The sequence below is a fragment of the Triticum aestivum genome, chromosome 1A (genome assembly GCF_018294505.1).
Source record: "Triticum aestivum cultivar Chinese Spring chromosome 1A, IWGSC CS RefSeq v2.1, whole genome shotgun sequence".
NCBI classification, from domain to species: Eukaryota; Viridiplantae; Streptophyta; class Magnoliopsida; order Poales; family Poaceae; genus Triticum; species Triticum aestivum.
In genome coordinates, this window is record NC_057794.1 from 439,072,361 (window position 1) to 439,095,240 (window position 22,880).

The 22,880-nt window shown below is 44.8% G+C and overlaps 1 protein-coding gene across 1 annotated transcript; it reads left to right on the forward strand.

Annotated features, from left to right (window-relative positions):
- Nucleotides 1–583: 583 nt before the first annotated feature.
- Nucleotides 584–5,351, forward strand: LOC123054643 (uncharacterized protein At5g19025). Its single transcript, XM_044478456.1, has 2 exons — nt 584–1,412; nt 5,097–5,351. Exons 1-2 carry the CDS (start codon nt 667–669, stop codon nt 5,134–5,136), a joined length of 786 nt encoding a protein of 261 aa, XP_044334391.1. The 5' UTR covers nt 584–666; the 3' UTR covers nt 5,137–5,351.
- Nucleotides 5,352–22,880: the final 17,529 nt, after the last annotated feature.

Sequence of the window (22,880 nt, forward strand, 5' to 3'; positions counted from 1 at the left end):
AGAGACTGTTTTTATAAGGCCGCTGCAATTACGAGTTTACTTTGCCTCGATTACTCACCGCATGCTGTACAGTCATTGGCTGGAGGTAGGCGTGATTAACTGCAATTAAATCGAAGCATGCAACCAGCTGCATGCCTTTGCAGCGGGCAAGTGCCAGACGTGCCCTTGATTGGTTGCATGCAGAGACGAAGCGTTAAACCAGCTGGGCGGAATAAATGCGAGCTAATGGGGGTTGGCTACTTGCATGCTCCGAAATCAGAGGCTGTTAGAGTTAATACATTGCCTTGGTCCTTGAGTTCTTGTCGAAGGGCCCAATAAACCCGGACGGAGGGAGTAAATGTGATGGTTTTATGCATTTTACTGTGTTTTGTAAGGTCAACAATCTAGAGGGGAGCTGCGCTTCAGCCAGCCAGGAGTTCGATCTTGACCGATCCTGATCCACCCACAGCACCTCATCTGCCCACGAATGGCACAGCCAGCCCTCCCTAAATAATCCCCGAAACACTTATTAAGAAACTAATCTCGACTATTAGAAAAAGTGGGAGCAGAAAGGGCCAAAACCCCAACCCGAAGATAAACAAGGCAAGCAAAGTATCGGATCCGGACTAATCAAGCCACCCAAATCTGCAGATTAATTCCCCACCCCCCAGCCCCGCCGGCCGCGTCATGCTCCGGCCGTTCCCCTGCCCCCACCGCACGCCCGCCGCCGCCGCCGCCAGCCCGCCCCCCGCCGCCGCGGCCGCAGCCATGGCGCCGTCCTCCTCCCGCTCCCACTCCCACTCCGGCGGCGGGGGCGGCGGCCACGTCTCCCTCTCCCTCTCGCCTTCCTCCTGCAGGCACACCCCCTCCTCGGCCACGCTCGATCTCCTCATCCTCCTGCTCGTGCTCTTCTCCCTCGCCTTCCTCCTCGCCTCCTCGCTCGCCCACGTCTCGCGCTCGCTCTCCCCGCTCCTCGCGTCGCCGCCCGCCGCCGCGGCGCTCGCCTCCGCCGCCGCCGCCCTGCCCTACTTCGCTGCCGGCCTCCCCTACGTCGCCGCAGCCGCGGTGCTCGCCACGGCCGCCTTCCTGTCCTGCCGACGCCTCCCTCGCCGCCGCTGCCGCAACCCGCGCTGCCGCGGGCTCCGGAAGGCGCTCGAGTTCGATGTCCAGCTCCAGAGCGAGGAGGCCGTGCGGGCTGGCGGGGGGAGCACCGTTGGCGGCGCTGACGCCGCCATGTGGCGCGAGATCGAGACCTTGCCGTGGAAAGGGGGCCAGAGCGGGAACAATCCGGACTACGAGTGCCTTCGCGCAGAGCTCCGCCGGATGGCGCCGCCCAACGGCCGCGCTGTCCTGCTCTTCCGCAACCGCTGTGGCTGCCCGGTGGCCAAGCTCGAGGGCTGGGGCACCCCCAAAAGCAAGCGGCGGAATAAGAAGTGAGAGCCCATTGACCCATTCCCCTTTCCTTGCAACTTCATGAAATAAGTTCAGTTACATGATCTAAACTCCTAACAGTGTCACGATTTCTGTGGGAGCGATGCAGATATATAGGCTACATACATCTTCAATACAAACGATCAATCTTTGATATGTTTCTTTGGGGTTCAACAGGAGTTATACTGTTTCTGTGTGTATGGCCATCTAGTTTTATATGATCTAGGAAGTATGCTGGTTGGAAGTTTTAATCGAGTTAGCATTTTTTCTCCGAAGCTAGTGAATTATGTCATGTCCTCTTTGTGGTTGTTCATCTGCCACTGGGACACAAGTTAAATTTACCTAACTACCATTCTCAGTTGAAGGGGGTGTAAATGTTCATAACCACTTTTATTTTCTATCTGTTGCTTGAGCAGATGCATTTTTCTCGTAAAAGATATTTTCCAACTGTAAACTTATTGTCCCTTCTCTGCAAATGTGTTTGGAATTTTGGATAAGTTATGCAAATGTTGAAGAAAAGCATCCATTGTTAATACAATTCAACGCCCTTTGCTCACATCTCATGGCAGATGTTACATATGAAATTAATTTAAATTTGATGACCTTTACTGACATTTATGCTACATTTTCGTTTATGGCTAACGTTAAACATGGGATTAAATGGTGACTGATTCTAATTGTTGCTTGGGGTGGATTATTTTAGATGATTAAGCCTATTTCTAACTAGATAAACTTAAGCTCAGTTTAGGAGCTTGTGGGACTAGCAAGTTAAGGATTTAATGCTTTTGACTTGCCAAGCCAGTCAGAAGAAGAAATTGGGTCACCTAACCAGGTTATCTGTATTATTAGGAAGTGCTTTTGAGAGGATACAGTTTTGGTGTCACTTAACATAATTCACTAACTAGGAGTGCCTCTTCCCTCTTGGGATTGTGGCAGTTGTTTCTGCTAGGCCGAAAAAGTTCCGCATGACGTGATAGTATTTTGTGCCATCTATGGTTTGACTATGTCATTACTAACAACTACCTAATTGTGTCTATCAGTTGCACGGATTGAGTTTGTTCACTCAATTGATCTTTACTGTCTATTTCGTAGTGACACATATTTTTAGCATGTTCTTACTATTTTTAATCGAACCAATTAATGATCAAATTTACTTCCACACAGTTTCTCCTCACTTCTCGCATTGAACACACATCCTTATTTGAAAAATAAAAAACTAAAGAATTTCATATCACATGTTCGGTAGGAAACATGTTTCTAGGATGCCAAGTAGGGAGATATATGATTCTATAGGTGCTCTTCTTAGTTTATCAGTGCGAAAATGCCTCTGTTTGCTTAATAATGATTGGGACGATTGGAAGTATAGGCGCTACCGTCTTGATTCCGGGAGAGGTGATGTTATCATTGGCATTTCCATGTTTCTAGGATGCCAAGTAGGGAGATATATGATTCTATAGGTGCTCTTCTTAGTTTATCAGTGCGAAAATGCCTCCATTTGCTTAATAATGATTGGGACAATTGGAAGTATAGACGCTACCGTCTTGACTCCAGGAGAGGTGATGTTATCATTGGCATTTCTCTTTCTGATTAACATGGTGTGTCAGGGGCACTATGTCGTACAGTGGTTGAGATGGTTCATGTTTAATTACAATTTGTTTGGTTTCTGGGCCTAGAGTACTTCTCTGTTTCTGATCATAACTCACTGCCCACGTGTTCTTAGCTATGTTGTCTGAATAACACTGATACCATGAAAGCATATGCATGGAGAAAAATCCAATACTACAACATGTAACAAATGAACTCCTTGGTCCTTGCCATCTGCTACATGTATCTACACAAAATGATGAGTTGACGAAGTCAATATGATGAACTGCAACCAAGAAGAGAGTTCGCACAACGAAAGCAATAGCAATTCTACAGATGCGAAGGAAGTAGCAACGTAGAAATGAGTAGTAGTGTGGGAGGAAGTAAATAATAGTTCAACTTCTTACTGCATTATGATAGACCACACTAGCACAACCACTTCACACACAATACGGTTCAGCACTTAAAGTTTATTGGACCATAAATGTACATAAGGTACCCGGGCAGGACACGATGAATCATGATTCTTAAGTCCAGTTGTTGCTTCTATCTTTGTCATTAATGGTTGAGGAGGTCCAATCTCAGATCTCACCAATCGCTATGCCTCTGTTGCCTCACCATTTTCTTGCACTTGCCTTTGTTGCCTCACCATTTTCTTACACTTGCCTTTGTTGCCTCACCATTTTCTTACACATGCTCTAACCATTGTTCGTCTAGTCAGAGATTTGCTTGCTGAAGGAATCCACGATGACCTTAGAGGACTCAAAAGCTATCTCTTCCAATTCCCCACATTCTTATTAAGCATTGTGCTATTCTCATTTCCTTGAAGGAGATGTACGTTGTGTTCATGTACTAAATCCTTAGCACGTCAAACGTGCTAAGGATTTAGTACATGAACACAACTTACATCTCTTACAAACAGCTTTCCAGGATCACCTCAGAGGACTCAAAAATTATCTCTTACAAACAGCTTTCTTTGTAAAGACACACATGGTAGATGTGGATACTGGACCCCAGAATAACCTGCAAATAACCTTAAATTGTGGTCACCAGAATATGCATTCATTTGGTTTGCACCAAGGGGGCCATGGTGATTTACTAATTTAACTATCAACAGCTAGTGTAACACTTATTTTTCGTAGAACTGACTATCCTTGTATACTGATTAATTTCTGTATGATAAATTTAGTCAATATACACCTTTTATATGTAGCATGTGGAAATCCTTAATACTGCCCCCAGCTCTTGCATCTTTGCAAGAAAGGGATGCATATGGCTATATTGCATCATGACTTGTTAAGCTATGCATATGGCTATATTGCATCATGACTTGTTAAGCTAGACACTTCTTTAGTTCAGTTAAAATTTGCCAGTGTTCAGTTAGGTCAAGTCTTCTAACCCCTGCTTCACTTGTTTTAATTGGACTTAACCTGAGTACACTGCAGCACTGGAACTTGGATATTGATGCGTTTATTATCGATATATACACCATAGCTTCTGAAAAGAGTTTGAGAAAAAAATTATTTCACATTGTTACTATGTTTTGAAGTACCCGTTGGTTAGGTTTTCTCTCTGTCAAGCATACTTATTTTGCATGGTCTTCCTTGTTTGGGCTACACCTTTTGTTAATGGAAATTTGCTATGCAAATATTTTTGTAGTTAAATCAGATGTTATGAACTGACCCATCTTTTTCCAGAATTGGTTGCCCAATTAATGTTTTTAAGTGTTTCTCAATTAATGTTACTCCTGAGCAATCAGCAATACTGTGACCTGTGAGAGTGCATTCTTGGCTTGGATGCTTATGTATTTCTGTTAATTCTGTTAATGTGTTGGTAATCTTGTCATGTGGTTGTAATATGGGAAGCTTTCTAGGTATCTATCTAGTTAGTTTGTGGACTTTTCACCGATTTCAGTTAAATTTGCCGTCAACTTCAAAATAGGCACTTTCAGTTTCAGCTGGCTGCTACATCCAACATATGAACAATTGATTTCAGAAAGCTACCTTAATGTTTAACAGGTCTCAAGTCACATGTATTTCAGTTTTGCTTTCCCACGAGACTAACTAGTTTCCTGTTTCACTTCTGATCTTTGATGGTCTCAGGGGCACGCAAGGTTCTTCACTGGACGGAGGGGTGCGATAAACAAAAATCTGTTAAACAGTGCTGCCTAGGCTGCCATGGAATATTTGTTGAATAATACTTCCAATGAAAGATACATCAATTACAAGTGGTTGCACCATAATTGTATTGCTAGACGGGGTTCGCTGAATCTCAACAGAAATACCGATATGAGACAAACATTGCAATAATAATAGACTGTCAAAGAAAGAAAATAAAACGTTGGAGATGTACCAGTATTTGTCATGTTGCCCTTTTGCCTCTTTTCCCTGAATAAATTGCCCCCCAGTGTGTGGATGTTTTTCAGGCCTGTGGTCTCAATGTTGAAAAAGAGAAACACTAAGTTAAGATACTGTCATGGCCATGGCAGCGATATGGCTTGATATGTTTATTTCTCGTACCTGTGTATTGCAAATTTGCAATGAGTAGTGCCTTCTTTCCAAAGTAAAATAGAGATCTAGCTCCCATGTGTCGCGCATCTTCAGTTAATTTCCAGTACATGCATTTCTTGCTCATCTCTAACGCCGGGTACATTCGAGTGAACACTCATCTTCACTTTGTGTGGGTCAATTTACCCACAACGACCCCACATCTATTGAGAAACACAATTATATATTTAGATAGTTTGTAGAGAACTTCTAAATCTATAAGAATCGGAATTTAAAGTAGAAGTAGGTGTGCATTGTCTTGCAGTCCTGGTATATGAAAGCAGGCATACGCTTGCATCGCAAGGTAGGCGAGGAACATAAAGAGTAGTCTCCCCAGCTCGCCTTCCTCTCTTGCTCCCGTCTTTTCGGCCTTAAGTTGTTAGGGCGTGTGTCTTGTGTTTGCGCTGGCAAGAGTTCCTTGATAGGTTCTTAGGATTTGGATGCATCAGGAATCCAACAATTACGATTCCGGCGCCGGTGGCAAGTTATAGTAGAATGTTACCAACAGGAAGCCTGTGAAAAGTAGTTGTTGTCTAGGATTGGAGATGGCTCCGGCTGCCCTTGCTGCATTGCAAGTAGTTCCATCACTCTGGTTTACTTTTCTTGGTCTCGTTAGCTAAAGCTTGTACAGCTCAGATCTCAAGGTGCGGACGATCAAAATGGGGATGAGGTTGAATGAAGCTAGATTAAAGGACTAGATAGTAAATCACTTGCCACCCTCCAATGCGATCAAGATAAAGGACATACTCCAGTTTGCTAGAACGAAATGGGGATGAGGTTGAATTTTGGCATCAACCGAGTCCAATGGCTGGGTTAGAACAAGCCCTACTCCATTGCTTACACACCTAGCCTTCTGCAAGTACAACACAATGATCACTAGCTAGGAAAACTATGCTCTTTGTCAAGATTAAAACTTCACCGCCCCTTGGTCACCATGAGCAAACATTTGAGATAATGAAAACTTCATACCCTTTGTCTCTGCATCATCGATGCAGAATCAAACCGTCATGAGAAAATACGAGCTTCTTTGCTTGTTTCCAGCAATGATTAATTAATCAACTATGGGTTCCATGTTGTGCTGCTAACTGAAGTGCTAACAATGTTCATGTTCTATGAATAACCGATCTATATCTACGATCAAATTAGCCTGAGTTAAACACTACCTAAGATTAAATTAGCATGAGTTAAACACTACCTGTGATTAAATTAGCACGAGTTAAACACTATTTATCACCTTTAACACACACACCGACACCCACAATGACCCCACATCCTTTAAGAAACGCCAATATATTTAGATATTTGTAGAGAACTTTTAAATTTGCGAGGAATCAAAATTAAAAAGAATACATTGTTCATCCCCTTGCATCTATGCTTGCTTTGCTGTCCTCTCCTACTCACATTTCTCAAGCCGTCTCTAACAGATCCCGTAAAAACATCACCTGTAAAAACAGTATACAGGTCCCCTTAAAACGAATTTGCGACACCATGAGGAATCAAGCGGAACAGATCCCGTAAACCCGTATTGTAAAAGTTCTTTTTCTCCTCACGCTTCTTCTTTCTCGAGACGCACGCATGGACAAACTCGAACTCCTGTCGGTCAGAACGGCGCCGCTCAGGCCTGCCGCTTGCTTTGATGCCGCTTGCTTTGATGCCGCTCCGGCTCGCTGCCTGCTCCGGCGACGCTCCGGTGATGCTCCGACGACGTTCCGGCCGGCCGCGTGCTCCAGCGATGCTCCAGCCGGCCGCTGCCGAGCTCCTCCACCTGGTTGCCGCTCGAGCACGGCGTCGCCATGCCCCCTGCTCCGGCGACGTTCCGGCCTGCCGCGTGCTCCGGCGATGCTTCGGCCAGCCGCTGCCGAGCTCCTCTGCCTGCTCGCTGCTCGCGCGCAGTGTCACCAGCCTCCTGCTCCGGCGTTGACCGTTTTTACGGGATCCTCAAAAAACGGCTCGAATCCTCCATATATGATGGATGGGTGCTCTAATATACGGGAACCCATAAAGAAAAATACGGGATGTGCTATTTTACAGAATTTGTTCGGTGTGTTTTTTAACATGTACCGTAAATCTAAAGGTTTGACCGTTTTTACGGGATCTGCTAAAGATGCTCTTAAGACCCATCGGGGACTAGTTCAATCAAGGTATAAGCAAAACGTTTAACATTTGTACAAAGGACTCCTTGTCCTGAGAATTCTAGCATCGATCGAGTCTAAGGGTATCTCCAACGGCAACCCGCAAATTTCCTCATGCATCCGTCCACGGACCGGGGGGGGGGGGACCAGTCCATGGACACGGATGCGGGAGGGCGCCATCCAACCGTAGCCGCAAAAGATCCGGCCTTCCTCATTTTTTTCAAGTCTACACAATCAAATAGCCGCATGCAAAGGGTACAGATGTTCAAATAGCCGCATGCAGCACTAGTTCAAATTTTAAAAAGTTCAAATATTACATTCCAACATTGTTGCCTCCTTTCACCGCCCATTGATACTCAATCAGATCTTCCTTCAGCTGCTCGTGAGATGGTCTATGCTGAATTTGTTGATGCATTTGAATAAACTCTTCAAATGTGGTCGGATTCTGGTCCAGAAGTTGGATAGGATCACCCATGTTCTCAAATTCCAGAGCCGCAGCATCAGCGTCACCCTCATCCTTGACGATCATCTTGTGCATGATCACACAACATGTCATCACCTCCCACAAGGTCTCCGGATCCCATTATCTTGCAGGTCCATGAACAACAGCAAAACGGGTATGAAGAACCCTAAATGCCCTCTCCACATCGTTTCTAGCTTCTTCTTGTCTTTGGGCAAAGTGAGCCTTTTTCTGTCCAACTGGGTTTGAGATGGTGCTGACAAAGGTAGACCATGGAGGATAGGTACCATCAACCAGATAGTAGCCCATGTTGTAGTCATGTCCATTGACAGTATAGTGGCAAGGAGGAGCTTTTCTTTCAGTTAGCTTCATAAACAATGACGATCATTGCAACACATTGATGTGATTGTGAGACCCGGGCATGCCAAAGAAAGTGTGCCAAATCCAAAGATCTTGTGATGCAACTACTTCAAGAATGATGGTGGGCTTCTTAACATGACCCTGATATTGCCCTTGTAAAGCCTTCGGGCAGTTCTTCCATTTCCAATGCATGGAGTCAAGAGATCCAAGCAAACCTGGCCACCCTCTTGCTTCTGAGATTGCTAAGAGCCTCTCGGTGTCTGCCACACTTGGTTATCTTAGTTACTGAGGTTTCGAACACCTCAACCACGACAATTGCAAACCTGACCATGGCATCTCCGCAATGTGCTCTCAGACATCCGTGGGTACTCGTCCCACAAATCAGCGGCCGTGTCATATGCAAGCATCCAGAGTGTGGTCGTGCACTTCTGGAACCAGAGAAGCCAATCGTTCCCACGGTGTCCTTCTTCAGGATGAAGTAGTCATCGTAGGACCGGACGCCACCATACAAACGATCGAAGACAGTCTTACGCATCCAAAAACGCCGGCGAAAATAGTCAGTGAGTAGTGCATCTGGGGCAAAATAGTCGGTCATTAGTGTCAAATGCTCGCGCGCCCTATTGTGGTTGAGCACTCGATGACTCTTGATCGAGCCCTTAAAATTGAGAACATGTTCCTCCGCACGCTCCGTGTCTTTAAGAACCGCCTGCATCATCACCGTCTCATCAGAGTAGTCCTCCTCGTCCGACGAGCCGTCGAATGACTCAACATAATGCTCGTATGAGTACTCCAAATCAGAATCCATTGGTAGAAAGAAGAAGGGACAACTGTTTTCAGATCTGGCTATTCATCAAACAGTTGCCGGGCATGGTGAGAATAATAGTAGAGGATGGTACCTGGCGGGATGGTCTAAGAACAGGGGTTGAACGGAGACAGAGAAGAAGCTGCGGGGAGCCTTGCTGGAGCGCTGAGATGACGGAGACGCAGAGTTCCGACAGGGGTGTGGCGTGGTGGCCGGGGTGGTGGAGTGGCGGCGAAGGCAAGAGAGAAAGAAGGAAGAAGAGAAAATGAAGAGAATGGAGTCATGGGGTCCGGGAAGGGTTTTGGGTGGGCCCGGGGAGTCGGATTCGTACGTTTCAAGTGCCCAGACTCTCGCAAACCTCCCCTGCTTTTGTCTTTGGTTTGCGAGAGAAATCGCGTCTGGACCACCCCACGGACCGATACGGGCCCGTATTGATGGCTCACGTGGTCCGGACAACGCGATCTGGACAGTTTGCAGTTCGGTCTTGGAGATTCCTAGTGGCCGTGTTTAGAACAAGTTACCTAATCCTTAACAGATCTAAGTAATTTTGTCTTACCTTCATTCCAAAATAGATTATAGTCTACCTGGCATGTGCTGCACTCTTTAGCTGGCTTGCCACACTTTTCTATCTACATAATCCACGTATCACAAGTTCAGTTTTATTTTTTTGCCAAATCTTGCCATATTTGGTGGCCATACTTTCTGTGGTCACAATATTTTCAAAGTTAGTGATGGCAAAGCTAGTCATGAACCAAACATGACTATAGTTTAGTTCATTATTACCACTCTGGTGTTCTTTTCTTGGTCTCGTCAATTACTGCTCATACAACTCAGATGAGCAAAACAGAGAGAAAGTATAGGACTTAGTTTTTGTCTATGTAAGATGAAATAACATTATCTCTGTCCCAAATTAGTTGTCTTAAATTGTCTAGACACGCATCTAGACAAATCTAAGACATATCTAGTCTAAATAAATTGAAGACAACTAATTTAAGACGAAGGAAATATCTAAACAAATGTAAGACAACTAATTGCGGATGAAGGAGTACTAGAACAAGGACTAGATGGTAAATCACTCGCCAATTTCCATCCTCCAATACAATCCAGATAAAGGATATACTCTAATTTTACACGAAAGACTCTTTGTCATGAGAATTTATGCATCAACAAAGTCTAATAGCTGGGTTTAGAACAAGTTTTACTCGGTCGCCGCACTTACACACCTAGCCTTCTCAGTGCAAGTATAATTGGACATCGATCAACAAATGGCTACCGGCTAGGAAAACTATGCCCTTTGTCATGAACACTTTAGACCACTGGGACACCATGAGATTTTATCTAATATTATAAACATAGTATTAGGGGGCATCTTAAACGCCGCCCCTCAAACCTCCTGCATCCATCCAGGCTGAGCGTTCGGGACCCCGCAAGCCATCTAACAACACCCCACATCGGTCCATGGACCAGTTCGGACATCCGTTTTCCCGCAAACCAGAACCAAACCAGGGGGCTTTGCGGGAGTCAAGACACAAACCACGTAGGACTCCGATATTCTAGACCCACCCAAGAATAAGGTGGAGCCCACACATTTGGAGCTGGTCATAAAATCTCCCCTTCTCAACCCTTTTCCCTCCCATCCCGCCGCTCTCTCCCCCAATTCCAACCTTTTTCGCCGCCGTTGCTGCATGGACCTGTATGAAAAGCTGCCAGAGACGGCGGTGCTAGAGGATCTGGAGATTGTGCTATCCTAAAAGATCAACTCCGTGACACGAATAAACCACAGACTCAAAGTGAAGGCATAGGTGGCACCGCTCAAGAAGTAGAGGGCCGACAGAGCCGTAGGTGGTGGTCGTGACGGAGGACATGCAGGTGGTGGGCGTCGTGCAACGTGAATCCTGGGACGTGGGGCGCTGCTGCCATTGCTGTTCGTGCAGACGCCACCCTGGCCGGAGCAATACAAGGCTTTCTACTTATACACCACCAAACAGCTCGGAAGGTAGTCCCCAACATCCATCGCCGGGCACATACCTTACTGCCTCGATGTCAACACGGCGCCGCTGCTTTTCTCAAAGGATTCAAAGATGTTGACCTTGAAGATGAAGGATTTTGGATGACGTTGGAAGGATGATCGTGCAAGTCGTCCGTCTTAAGATGTTAAAGTGCATGAAGGATCATTTGAAGAGGGCGAAGAAGGAGGCGGCCGAGAAGGTGGCTCCGACAGAGTAAGCATGGAGGCCGGTTCGGCAGGAAAAAAACCTATTTTATGCACAAATTGCCAAACTGTTATTCTTTTGTGATCGTGCATGTAAAAACTATGCATGCTTGCCTCTTTTTTGGTTGTGATCGGGTGCTATGTGATGAAGCACGCGCTATGTGACCGAACGCATTTGAATTTAAGTTTGATCGAACCTGGGTGAACATTTAAGGGACAACTTTGAATGGTCGGATCCAGCATCACTGTCCATGGACCGGTCCCCATCGGTCAGCGGACGGATACGGTGTCTGGTCTAGGGGTAAGCTTTAAAGATGCCCTTACCCACTCTCTGCATGACCGATGCACAACCAAATCGACATGAGTAAATATGAGCTTGTTTGCGGAGAAACTCGAATGCTTAATTAATTAGTCAACTATGTGATTTGTGCTGCTAATCGGCCATGTTCATTTTGTATTGAACAACTGATCAAAATATGATTAAATTAGAATGAGTTAAACACTATTATCACCCCCAAAAATACATTTTGAGGACACCAGTACATTAGATCAAGAATTGGAGTATATAAAATTAACATTTTTTGTTTCTTCTTAATTTAACTAAAAAGTTGTTCCCGCGCTTCTGTTAAAACACTAGGCACATTTTGGAACACACTCTTCAGTCTTGACTATGTTAATGTTGTGAGGTAAGTTTGCCCACAATGACCCCACATCCTTTAGGGCTTGTTCGGTTGCAAGGGGTTTGAAGGGGATCATAGTGGATTGTCGATGATTAAGGCCCAGTTCTTTTCGCACAGGATTCTGCAGAATTAAGATTCTGGAAAATTCTCCCAGAATCTACTTCCCCCAGAATCTAACACCAAGTTCTTTTCTGAGATTGTATTTTGAGATTCTAGAAAGAGTTGTGTGCTGAAGTGTCTGTATCACCCTTCGAGAGAAATCATTTGACGAATTGTTAACACTTCATTGTTTCAAACAGGATCTACCATTACCATTTAAGGTTCTCATGTTAGCATTTAACAACAACATTCATCAATCTAACAACATCATTCATATAGTAGCAAATATTTACAGTACCAATAGCACCAGTAGACAATAGCATTGACAGAAAAAAAATCTATCTAGCAACATCCATTTATCAAATTGATACATCCATTCATCCATCTTCGCAACAAATTTGTCAATCTATCCAATTTAGCTAAAAGAAGAAGAAGAACATAGAGTTCAGAGAGATAGGATGGCACATGATGGCTGCATGGGAGACAGCCGGCAGTTTTTGCCTCGAAGAGAAGGAGTGGTCGTCGTCCAGCTGCAGATGGGCACTTCGGCTGCGGCTGCGGGACGGAGGCGCCATGGGCAGCCGGTGCAGAGGGGCGCGGCAGCGCCTTCCTGTTGTCCCTGTTGCAGAAGTCCGTGAAGGACAGCTGGGCTGCAGCGGGAGTGGGTATCGGCGACGACGAGGACCAATCCAGCGGCGGCGAGTACCGGGACGGCGGCGGCGAGGTCAGGGGCGGTGAGGCGGGGCCGACGGCGGTGCTGGAACCCTAGCACGCGGCCCTGCTCGAGGTAAGCGGGGAGGTAAGCGATGCGAACAGCCATCGACAAGGGCTCGTTCTCTGTGTATCGACTGTGGCTGGCTCGGTGGCAGTTTGGCCGTAATAACCAGTTGCAATAGGGTACTCTATTAAATCCAAACGTTTTCTTTGGTAGGACTTGCCAGAATCCTGAGATTGTGGGAGAAACCAGGTATTTTGAGATTTTGGGACTGCACTAGGATTCTGGAGAATCCGGTTGAGATTTTGGAAGTTCAATCGAGTTCTTTTTGCTCGGAATTTTCGGGACCAAGATTCTCCATAATCTGCTCAAAAGAACTGGGCCTAAATCCCCTACAAATAAAATTTCCCCTCAGTCCCCTCCAAGCCTCTTCAATCCAAGAGAGACTCAACAAATAAGGCCTTAAGAAACACCATCATGTATGTAGGTATTTAACTCTGAAGTTTGTGAAGAAAATGAACTTAAAGTAGAAGGCAATGTGTACTGCCTTGGTTATAACTTATTTCTACCTACAAACCTTGATGGGCCACCCGCCCATAGAAGCCATCTGTGCGCGCAAGAGCTTGCTGCCTCTTCAATTGAATTATTGTGTTTGGCTTTACCTTTGTGTTAGCTGCTTGGTCCTCCATTGCTGATGCACTCGCGTATCCGAGTTGGCGGTGTATGACTGATGGATCCTTTCTTGTGTGGAGCCATGTGCCAGTGGGTGTGTTCGGCGTGCGCGTGGTGAGTGTTTCGTTGGTCATTGCCTACCTCCTGTTCTACCGGGGATGCATTCGCGGGGATTGGCTAGGGTGAACGGCGGCCGTGCCAATTGGCTCATTTCTGCACCGTCAAGAGTGAGTTGGGGTGGCAATCCGTCGTTTTACTCGCCTGTGCCTATACTTTCCTTTGACAGTGGTCTCGGTTCCATCTGGGCGTGCGATGCATCCTGATGGGCATGGGAGGGGGTGCATCTGTGTGGATTTGCTTGATTGACAGTCCAGTGGGGATTGGCTCGTCTAGGCTTAGGAGTCGAGTCATCTCGCTCTACTCTCTTTGTCTAGTACCCTGCTTTTGGTGCTAGTCCTGGTTGAAGTTTGGGCCCATGGTGCATCTGCTGGGTGTGGGAGGGGTATCTTTCCCGTTGGATAAACCGGCGCTCCTCGCAAGCCAAGGTTGCAACCGTTCAGTAAAAGGGACTGCCGCGGTAGGTGGCCTTTTCATGTATCTAGGTACTTTCCTTTTGTCGTTTTGTCGTTGCACTTGGGCTCTTCATGGTGTCGTCTCTCCTATCGATTTAGGGGGGAATGAATGCATGGGTTCTTTGTGAAGGAAATATGCCCTAGAGGCAATAATAAAGTTGTTATTTTATATTTCCTTATATCATGATAAATGTTTATTATTCATGCTAGAATTGTATTAACCGGAAACTTGATACATGTGTGGATACATAGACAAAACACCGTGTCCCTAGTAAGCCTCTACTAGACTAGCTCGTTATCAAAGATGGTTAAGTTTCCTAACCATAGACATGTGTTGTCATTTGATGAACGGGATCACATCATTAGGAGAATGATGTGATGGATAAGACCCATCCGTTAGCTTAGCATGTTGATGGTTCAGTTTTTATTGCTATTGCTTTCTTCATGTCAAATACACATTCCTTCGACTATGAGATTATGCAACTCCCGATACCAGAGGAATACCTTGTGTGCTATCAAATGTCACAACATAACTGGGTGGTTATAAAGATTCTCTATAGGTATCTCTAAAGGTGTTTGTTGGGTAGGCATAGATCGAGATTAGGATTTGTCACTCTGAGTATTGGAGAGGTATCTCTGGGCCCTCTCAGTAATGCACATCATAATAAGCCTTGCAAGCAATGTGAATAATGAGTTAGTTGCGGGGTGATGTATTACGGAACGAGTAAAGAGACTTGCCGGTAACGAGATTGAACTAGGTATGAAGATACCGACGATCGAATCTCGGGCAAGTAACATACCAATGACAAAGGGAATAACGTATGTTGTCATTGCGGTACGACTGATAAAGATCTTCATAGAATACGTGGGAACCAATATGAGCATCTAGGTTCCACTGTTGGTTATTGACCGGAGAGGTGTCTCAGTCGTGTCTACATAGTTCTCGAACCCGTAGGGTCCGCACGCTTAATGTTCGATGACGATTTTGTACTATATGAGTTATGTGATTTGGTGACTGAATGTTGTTCGGAGTCCCAGATGAGATCATGGACATGACGAGGAGTCTCGAAATGGTCGAGAGGTAAAGATTCATATACATGACGATGATATTCAGACACCGGAAGTGTTTTGGGGGTACCGGGTACATATTGGGTCACCGGAAGGGGTTCCGGGCATCCCCACGGCAACTACATGGGCCTAATTGGCCAAGAAGGGGACAGACCAGCCCCTAAGGGGTGGTGCGCGCCATGTAGGCCAATTAGGAGGGGAAGGAAAGAGGAGACGAGGGAAAGGAAGGGGAGGGATTCGGCCTCCCCCTTCCTTCCCTCCTCCCTCCTCCTTCCTTCCCCCTCTGGAAGATATGGTAAGGGGAGAGGCCGAATTGGGAGGCAACCAAGTAGGATTCCTCCTACTTGGGGCACCCCCTTGACTGCCTCTCCTCCCCTCCAACCTATATATATATATATATATATATATGTGGGGTGGGCACCGCTAGAACACAGATCAATAGTTGTTAGCCGTGTGCGGCGCCCCCCTCCACAATTTATGCCTCCGGTCATATTCACGTAGTGCTTAGGCGAAGCCCTGAGTGGATCACTTCACCATCACCGTCACCACGCCATCGTACTGATAGAACTCTCCCTCGACACTTTGTTGGATCAAGAGTTCAAGGGACATCATCGAGCTGAACGTGTCACTACTAGGGAAAACCTTATACACAGAATCTTAGCAGCAGCGCGGTCCAGGAAGAGGCGCTACTGCTAATTAGCAGTAGCGCAGGACAAAAACACGTGCTACTGCTAACGACTTAGCAGTAAAGCGGCTCGATAGAACCATGCTGCTATTAAAATTGACCGACCATTCCCGCCACCCTAGTTTAGCAGTAGCGCGCCCGAGCTAACCGCGTTACTGGTAAAGTAATAATAGTAGCATGGTTTTTTTGCATGAGGCTACTGCTAATTTTGAAACTGGCCACATGGCGGGCCCCGCTTAGCAGTAGCGCGTGTGCTAGAAGCGCGCTGCTGCTATCTTATTAGCAGTAGCGTGTTTTACGCCCAGTGCTACTGCTAAGCCGCACCATACCACCTTTAACCTCCCCCTCCCCCTCCCCCATCCTCTCTTCCTCACTTTCCCCTAGCTCCCACCTCCTCTCTCCCTCACTTTGCTTCTTCCTCACTACTTCTCCCCCATTACTCTCCTTCTTCTACCTACCTTTCTCTCTTTATCACTCCTAGCTAACTACACCACCTCCATTAATGCATCTCCTTTCTCTTTTTCCTCCCCCTTCACTAGTTGAAGTTGTCTCTTCCCAAACTAGCTAGCTAGGTAGATGTAGAATTTAGTGAAGTGACTTATGTACCCCCTAACTAGATCTAGCCTTGTCAAGAAGAGCTTTGTCCACTTTTGATCTCCCTACTACATCATCATCTCACCGTGCTCGATCTCGAGATAGATGATTAGAAATTTATGCTTTTGCAAGAATGGAACTATGTGTATGTGTGTGCGATATGACATAATCGGGTGATATGATGGAAATTGTGTGTGTGGCATGAGTTGACGCCGAATTGTGCATGTGAGTTGCCTATGTTTTGCCGAAATGTTGATTTATTTCCGTTTCGGCGAATTCCAGGCAAACTCTATATGTCCTATTTTTAGGGAAGGTCATGCCGAATTTTTGTATGACTTTGATGCATGCACACATTTTTATAATCAATTTGTTTATTATTACCGTGCAGGCGTTCATGATGGTTAGTGGAATGATGGTGGACAGGTGGTTGCGGTCGGCGGTGCAGGACATGAAAGAAAATAACCTGACAGAGGTTTCATGTCCGTGTCGGAGATGCAAAGGACAAGTTTGGCTTGACCCCTATGACAATGGCCGTGTCGAAGCACACCTGCTCATGACTAGTTTCATGGATGGCTATACTCGATGGATAATTGGAGATGAGGATGGTGATGTTGAGGATGCCGATGGGTCAAGCAATGACGACACGGGCCAAGACGAAGAGATGACCGATAATGGCGGCGGGGAAGAGGCCGGACATGGCGGCGGAGAAGGGGCCGGACATGGCGGCGGAGAGAATGTGGACTCCACACCGTAGAGTTCGTCGGTACTAAGTTCAATGGTGTGGGACCTTCATGTTCAAGCACTGCTTCGCAAGGAGACTGATGTCGGCTAGGACTACATCAGTATTTCCCCAAAGAGGAATGGATGATGCAGCACAGCGACGGTAGGTATTTCCCTCAGTGATGAAACCAAGGTTATCGAACCAGTAGAGAACCAAGCAACACAACATAAATAGCACCTGCACACAAATAACAACCACTCGCAACCCGACGTGTTAAAGGGGTTGTCAATCCCCTTCGGGTAACGGCTCCAGAAATTGTTGCGTGGACGGGAGAAAGTTGTAATAGATTGAATAAATAGATTGCAAATAAAATAAAGTGCATCAAAGTATTTTTTATTTTTGGTTTAAGAGATCTGAAAATAAATGCAAAGGAAAAGTAGATCGCAAAGGCAAATTTATGGGAAAGAGACCCGGGGCCGTAGGTTTCACTAGTGGCTTCTCTCGAGAAAAAATAGCAAACGGTGGGTAAACAAATTATTGTTGGGCAATTGATAGAACTTCAAATAATCATGACGATATCCAAGCAATGATCATTATATAGGCATCACATTCAAGATTAGTAGACCGACTCCTGCCTGCATCTACTACTATTGCTCCACACATCGACCGCTATCCAGCATGCATCTAGTGTATTAAGTTCATGGAGAAACAGAGTAATGCAATAAGAACGATGACATGATGTAGACAAGATCTATCTTTGTAGAGATAGACCCCATCGTTTTATCCTTAGTAGCAATGATACATACGTGTCGGTTCCCCTTTTAACACTGGGATCAAGCACCGTAAGATTGAACCCACTACAAAGCACCTCTTCCCATTGCAAGATAAATAGATCAAGTTGGCCAAAAAAACCCAAATATCGGAGAATAAATACGAGGCTATAAGAGATCATGCATAAAAGAGATCAAAGAAACTCAAATACTTTCATGGATATAAAAATATATAACTGATCATAAACTCAAAGTTCATCAGATCCCAACAAAGACACTGCAAAAAGAGTTACATCATATGGATCTCCAAGAGACCATTGTATTGAGAATTCAGCGAGAGAGAGGAAGCCATCTAGCTACTAACTACGGACCCGAAGGTCTACAAAGAAATACTCACGCATCATCGGAGAGGCACCAATGGAGGTGGTGAACCCCATCCGAGATGGTGTCTAGATTGGATTTGGTGGTTCTAGACTCTGCGGCGGCTGGATCAATATTTCATCGACTCCCCTAGGGTTTTGGGAATATTGGGGTATTTATAGAGCAAAGAGGTAGTCCGGGGGGCACCCGAGGTGGGCACAACCCACCAGGGGCGCCTGGGCCTCCTGGCGTGCCCTTGTGGGTTGTGCTCTCCTCGGAGCACCCCCCAGGTGCAGCCAGGGCCCATTAGGTGTCTTCTGGTCCATAAAAAATCTCCGTAAAGTTTCGTCACATTTGGACTCCGTTTGGTATTGATTTTCTGCGATGTAAAAAACATGCAAAAAACAACAACTGGCACTTGGTACTATGTCAATAGGTTGGTACCAAAAAATGATATAAAATGACTCATCCAAGATTGATTATATAACAACATGGAACAATAAAAAAATTATAGATACGTTGGAGACGTATCAGCATCCCCAAGCTTAACTCCTACTCGTGCTTGAGTAGGTAAATGATAAAAACAGAATTTTTGATGTGGAATGTTGCCTAACATGTCATATCATAATCTTTTCTTTATAGCATGGACATTTGGACTTTTATAACTTTTATATTGTTTAAAGCAATAGTCTAGTTTTGACATGATAACTTAAATACTCAAGCATATCAACAAGCAACCATGTCTTTCAAAATATCAACGCTAAAATAAGTTATCACTAGCACATCATGCTCAATCATTGATCCATTCATGAAACACACTCGCATATTAACTACACCCAATACTCAAGTACGATAATATTGCCTCCTACTTGGTGCTTTTATGAGAGAAGATGGAGACTCAAATTCAAAAATAAAAATTGCATAAAGTACAAGAAAGGACCTTCGCAGAGGGAAGTAGGGATTTGTAGAGGTGCCAGAGCTCAAAGCAAAAAAATTAGAGATGAAAACATTTTAGAGGTGTATCCTTCCCACCAACGAAAATGAATTAGAGTTCCCAGGACTTTCCATGCTAGATATATCATAGGAGGTTCCCAAACAGAAAATAAAGTTTATTCCTTTTTCAACCATACTTTGACTTTCCATGGCTAGCCGTATCCAAGGTTGCCCTCCATACCAACACTTTCCAAGGAATTTATTATACGACAACATAAAGTAAATTCATTTTTCATTTAGGGACTGGGCATCCCTAATACCTTTTCCTTACCCTCGTGCAATGACAAGTGAATAAACACTCATCGTGAGAATAACACATCTAGCATGGAAAATATTAGCCACCCCTCACCGCTTCGCGAGCGAAACGAACACACAAAAGAGAAGTTTATTTTGAAAATTAGAGATGGCACATACAAATTTGCTTAGAACGGCAAAAGAATACTGCATATAAGATCTTATAGTGGACTCATGTGGCAAAATTGGTTTATAGGCTTTTGGATGCACAAGTAGAGATCATACTTAGTGCAAAATGAAGGCTAGCAAAAGATTGAGAAGCGACCAACCAAGAAACGAATAATCTCATAAGCGAGCATTAAGCATAATTAACACCGAATAATGCACCACAAGTAGGATATAATTTCATTGCATAATTATTGACTTTCATGCTTGCATAGGGAATCACAAACCTTAACACCAATATTCTTACTAAAGCATAATTGCTCATCAACATAACTCACATATGACATCATCATATCTCAAAACTATTACTAAGAATCAAGTTTATTTTGTCCAATGATCTTCATGAAAGTTTTTATTATATCCTTCTTGGATATCTATCACTTTGGAACTAATTTTCATATGTTGCTTTTGACAAGCTTAAACAAATATAAGTGAAGATCATGAGCATAATTTTTTCTTTCTCTCAAATTAATTTAAGTTAAGCAAGAGAGAATTTCTTGAAAATTTTATTAACTCTCAAATAAATCTAAGTGAAGCAAGAGAGCATTTCTTCAAAAATACCAAAGCACACCATGCTCAAAAAGATATAAGTGAAGCACTAGAGCAAGTCCATAGCTCATAAAAATTTAAGTGAAGCATAGAGAGCAATTCTAACAAGTCATGACATAATTTTGGCTCTCTCAAATAGGTGTGTCCAGCAAGGAATAAAGACTTGAAACACAAAATAAAACAAGCAAAGACTCATATCACACAAGACCCCCAAGCAAAACACATAGTATGTGAGGAATAAAAATAAAGCTTCGAGTAAAATACCGATGGTCGTTAGAAGAAAGAGGGGATGCCACTCGGGGGCATCCCCAAGCTTAGTTGCTTGCTCTCTTTTGGATAATAGCGGGGGATGCTGGGGCATCCCAGTAGCGACCAGACCTCAAACAGTCTGATCTCTGTGCTCAGGTGTCATCCCTGGATCAGTAATGCTGACACCACACAGTACATCGAAGGATTTATAGCAGAGTGGCAATCACACACTTATTACATCGTTGTCTCAAAGAGACTTATTACAATAAATATGGCTTAAGGCCATATAGTGTCGAAAACAGCGGAAGACTTGGAAGGTAAATGGGACCATCAACTCCAACGGCATCACTGAGTATAGGGCCACGACCTAAAAGCACTTTACTCGTCGTCTGAAAAGTTTGCAACATAAGAAGTTGCAGCCCGAATACGGGTCAGCACATGGAATATGCTGGCAAGGTAACACATAGAGAGTAATGGAATGAAACAGCTATACTATATGCATATATGGCTGGTGGAAAGCTCTATGGTTACAGTTTTGCGTAAAGCTAGTTTTTCCCTACTGCAAAGGAATAAATTTATTTAACTATCATGGTGGTTGTGAAACATTGAGAATGGTTGACAGCATTCTCAATCCCAATTAAAAGTAATTAAAACCCAACAACATTAATTAGAAGTAACATGTTGAGATTCACAGGATATTCAAGTACTAGATACTCAAGTTGTCCATAACCGGGGACACGGCTAATCATGATTAGTTTGTACACTCTGCAGAGGTTTGCGCACTTTTCCCCACATGACTCGATCGCCTCCGTTTGTTTTCTCGCACTACATGGTGTTTGAGAAACGGATGACCGAGACATAGTCTTTCAGAAGCGCTAGCACCTTACATGTGGGGTAGACCGTACCACCTACAACCCCTACATCTGCTAGTCCACCCCGTAAGAGTTCGCACAACTTAGTCAACTATGCCAGAGCCCATAGTAGCATGTGGCTGCACACGGAAGTTTCTAGCATGAATTATCTTATGATCCCTTTGAGCCTGGGTGGCGGTCCAAAATAAAACAGGCAAGTCCTGATAGACATCAGGTGCCTCAATCCACCCAGATGTGTGTTTAAGTTGCCACCTTAGATAAACCATTAAAATTATCAACTCACATCTGTCATGGATTTCACTCACCCAATCCACGTCTACTAGCATAGCATGGCATAATAAGCAAACGCAGAAGTAACTCCCAAAGGTTTGATAATAAACAGGTAATAGGTACTACCTCATCTACTTCCCATCCCACAATTTAATTAGATCCTAATCATGCAATGTGAAAGGATTGATCTAATGCAATAAAACTGGGTTGTAGAAAAGGTATGATCAAAGTGTTACTTGCCTTGCTGATGATCCGCGAGACCTAGGGTTTCGAAGTAACAAGCGGCGCAATCCGGGTGATCTATCGCAGACAAACAACAAGCATACAATAAGTACTCATCTAATGCACAGGTAAAACTCGAACAAGAGAACGAACCAGAAAGTTCAATTTAAGAACTCCGGTTGCAAAGAACCGAATAGACGATGGAAAAACAAACGGCGGAAGAAAACAACTCGGTTCTAGCAAGTTGGAACTAGGTCAATTTTTACCGGGGCAAAAACTTGTTCAAGTTGATTAGACGGAACGGCGGTTTCGCAATGAAACTCCAGGTGCTTGAATCACCTGATTCCGATAAACGAGCGAGAAGAAAGACTAGAACGAAGAACGGATCTGAGATCACGATCGCGGAATAAATCCGACGAAAAGAAAAAGAAGAATGATTAAACGAACGGGCGTCGTTAACCGGGGAAAAATCGATGATCACGTTCATTGAGACGAATTGTCCGAAAAAAGAACGAAAACCGATCTAGGGTTTTCGGAGAAAAAGACCGAAACAAAAAACCGATCTAGAAACCGGAACGGTTTAGAAAAGAACCGGAAAGAAAACGAATCGGAAGAGAAGAAAAGAATCGGAACGGTTTATAAGAAAAACTGAACCGAGGAAGAAAAAGAGACGCGGCGCGGGGCAACCTTGGCGAGGAGCTCCGGCGGACGGCGGCGTAGGGCGGCGGCAGCGTGGGCAAGGTGCGGCGGCGGCGGTGGTGAGGGGCGGCGCGGCTAAGGCAGTGGCGGTGGTGGTGAGGGGCGCGGGGTGGTGCGGGGCTTGG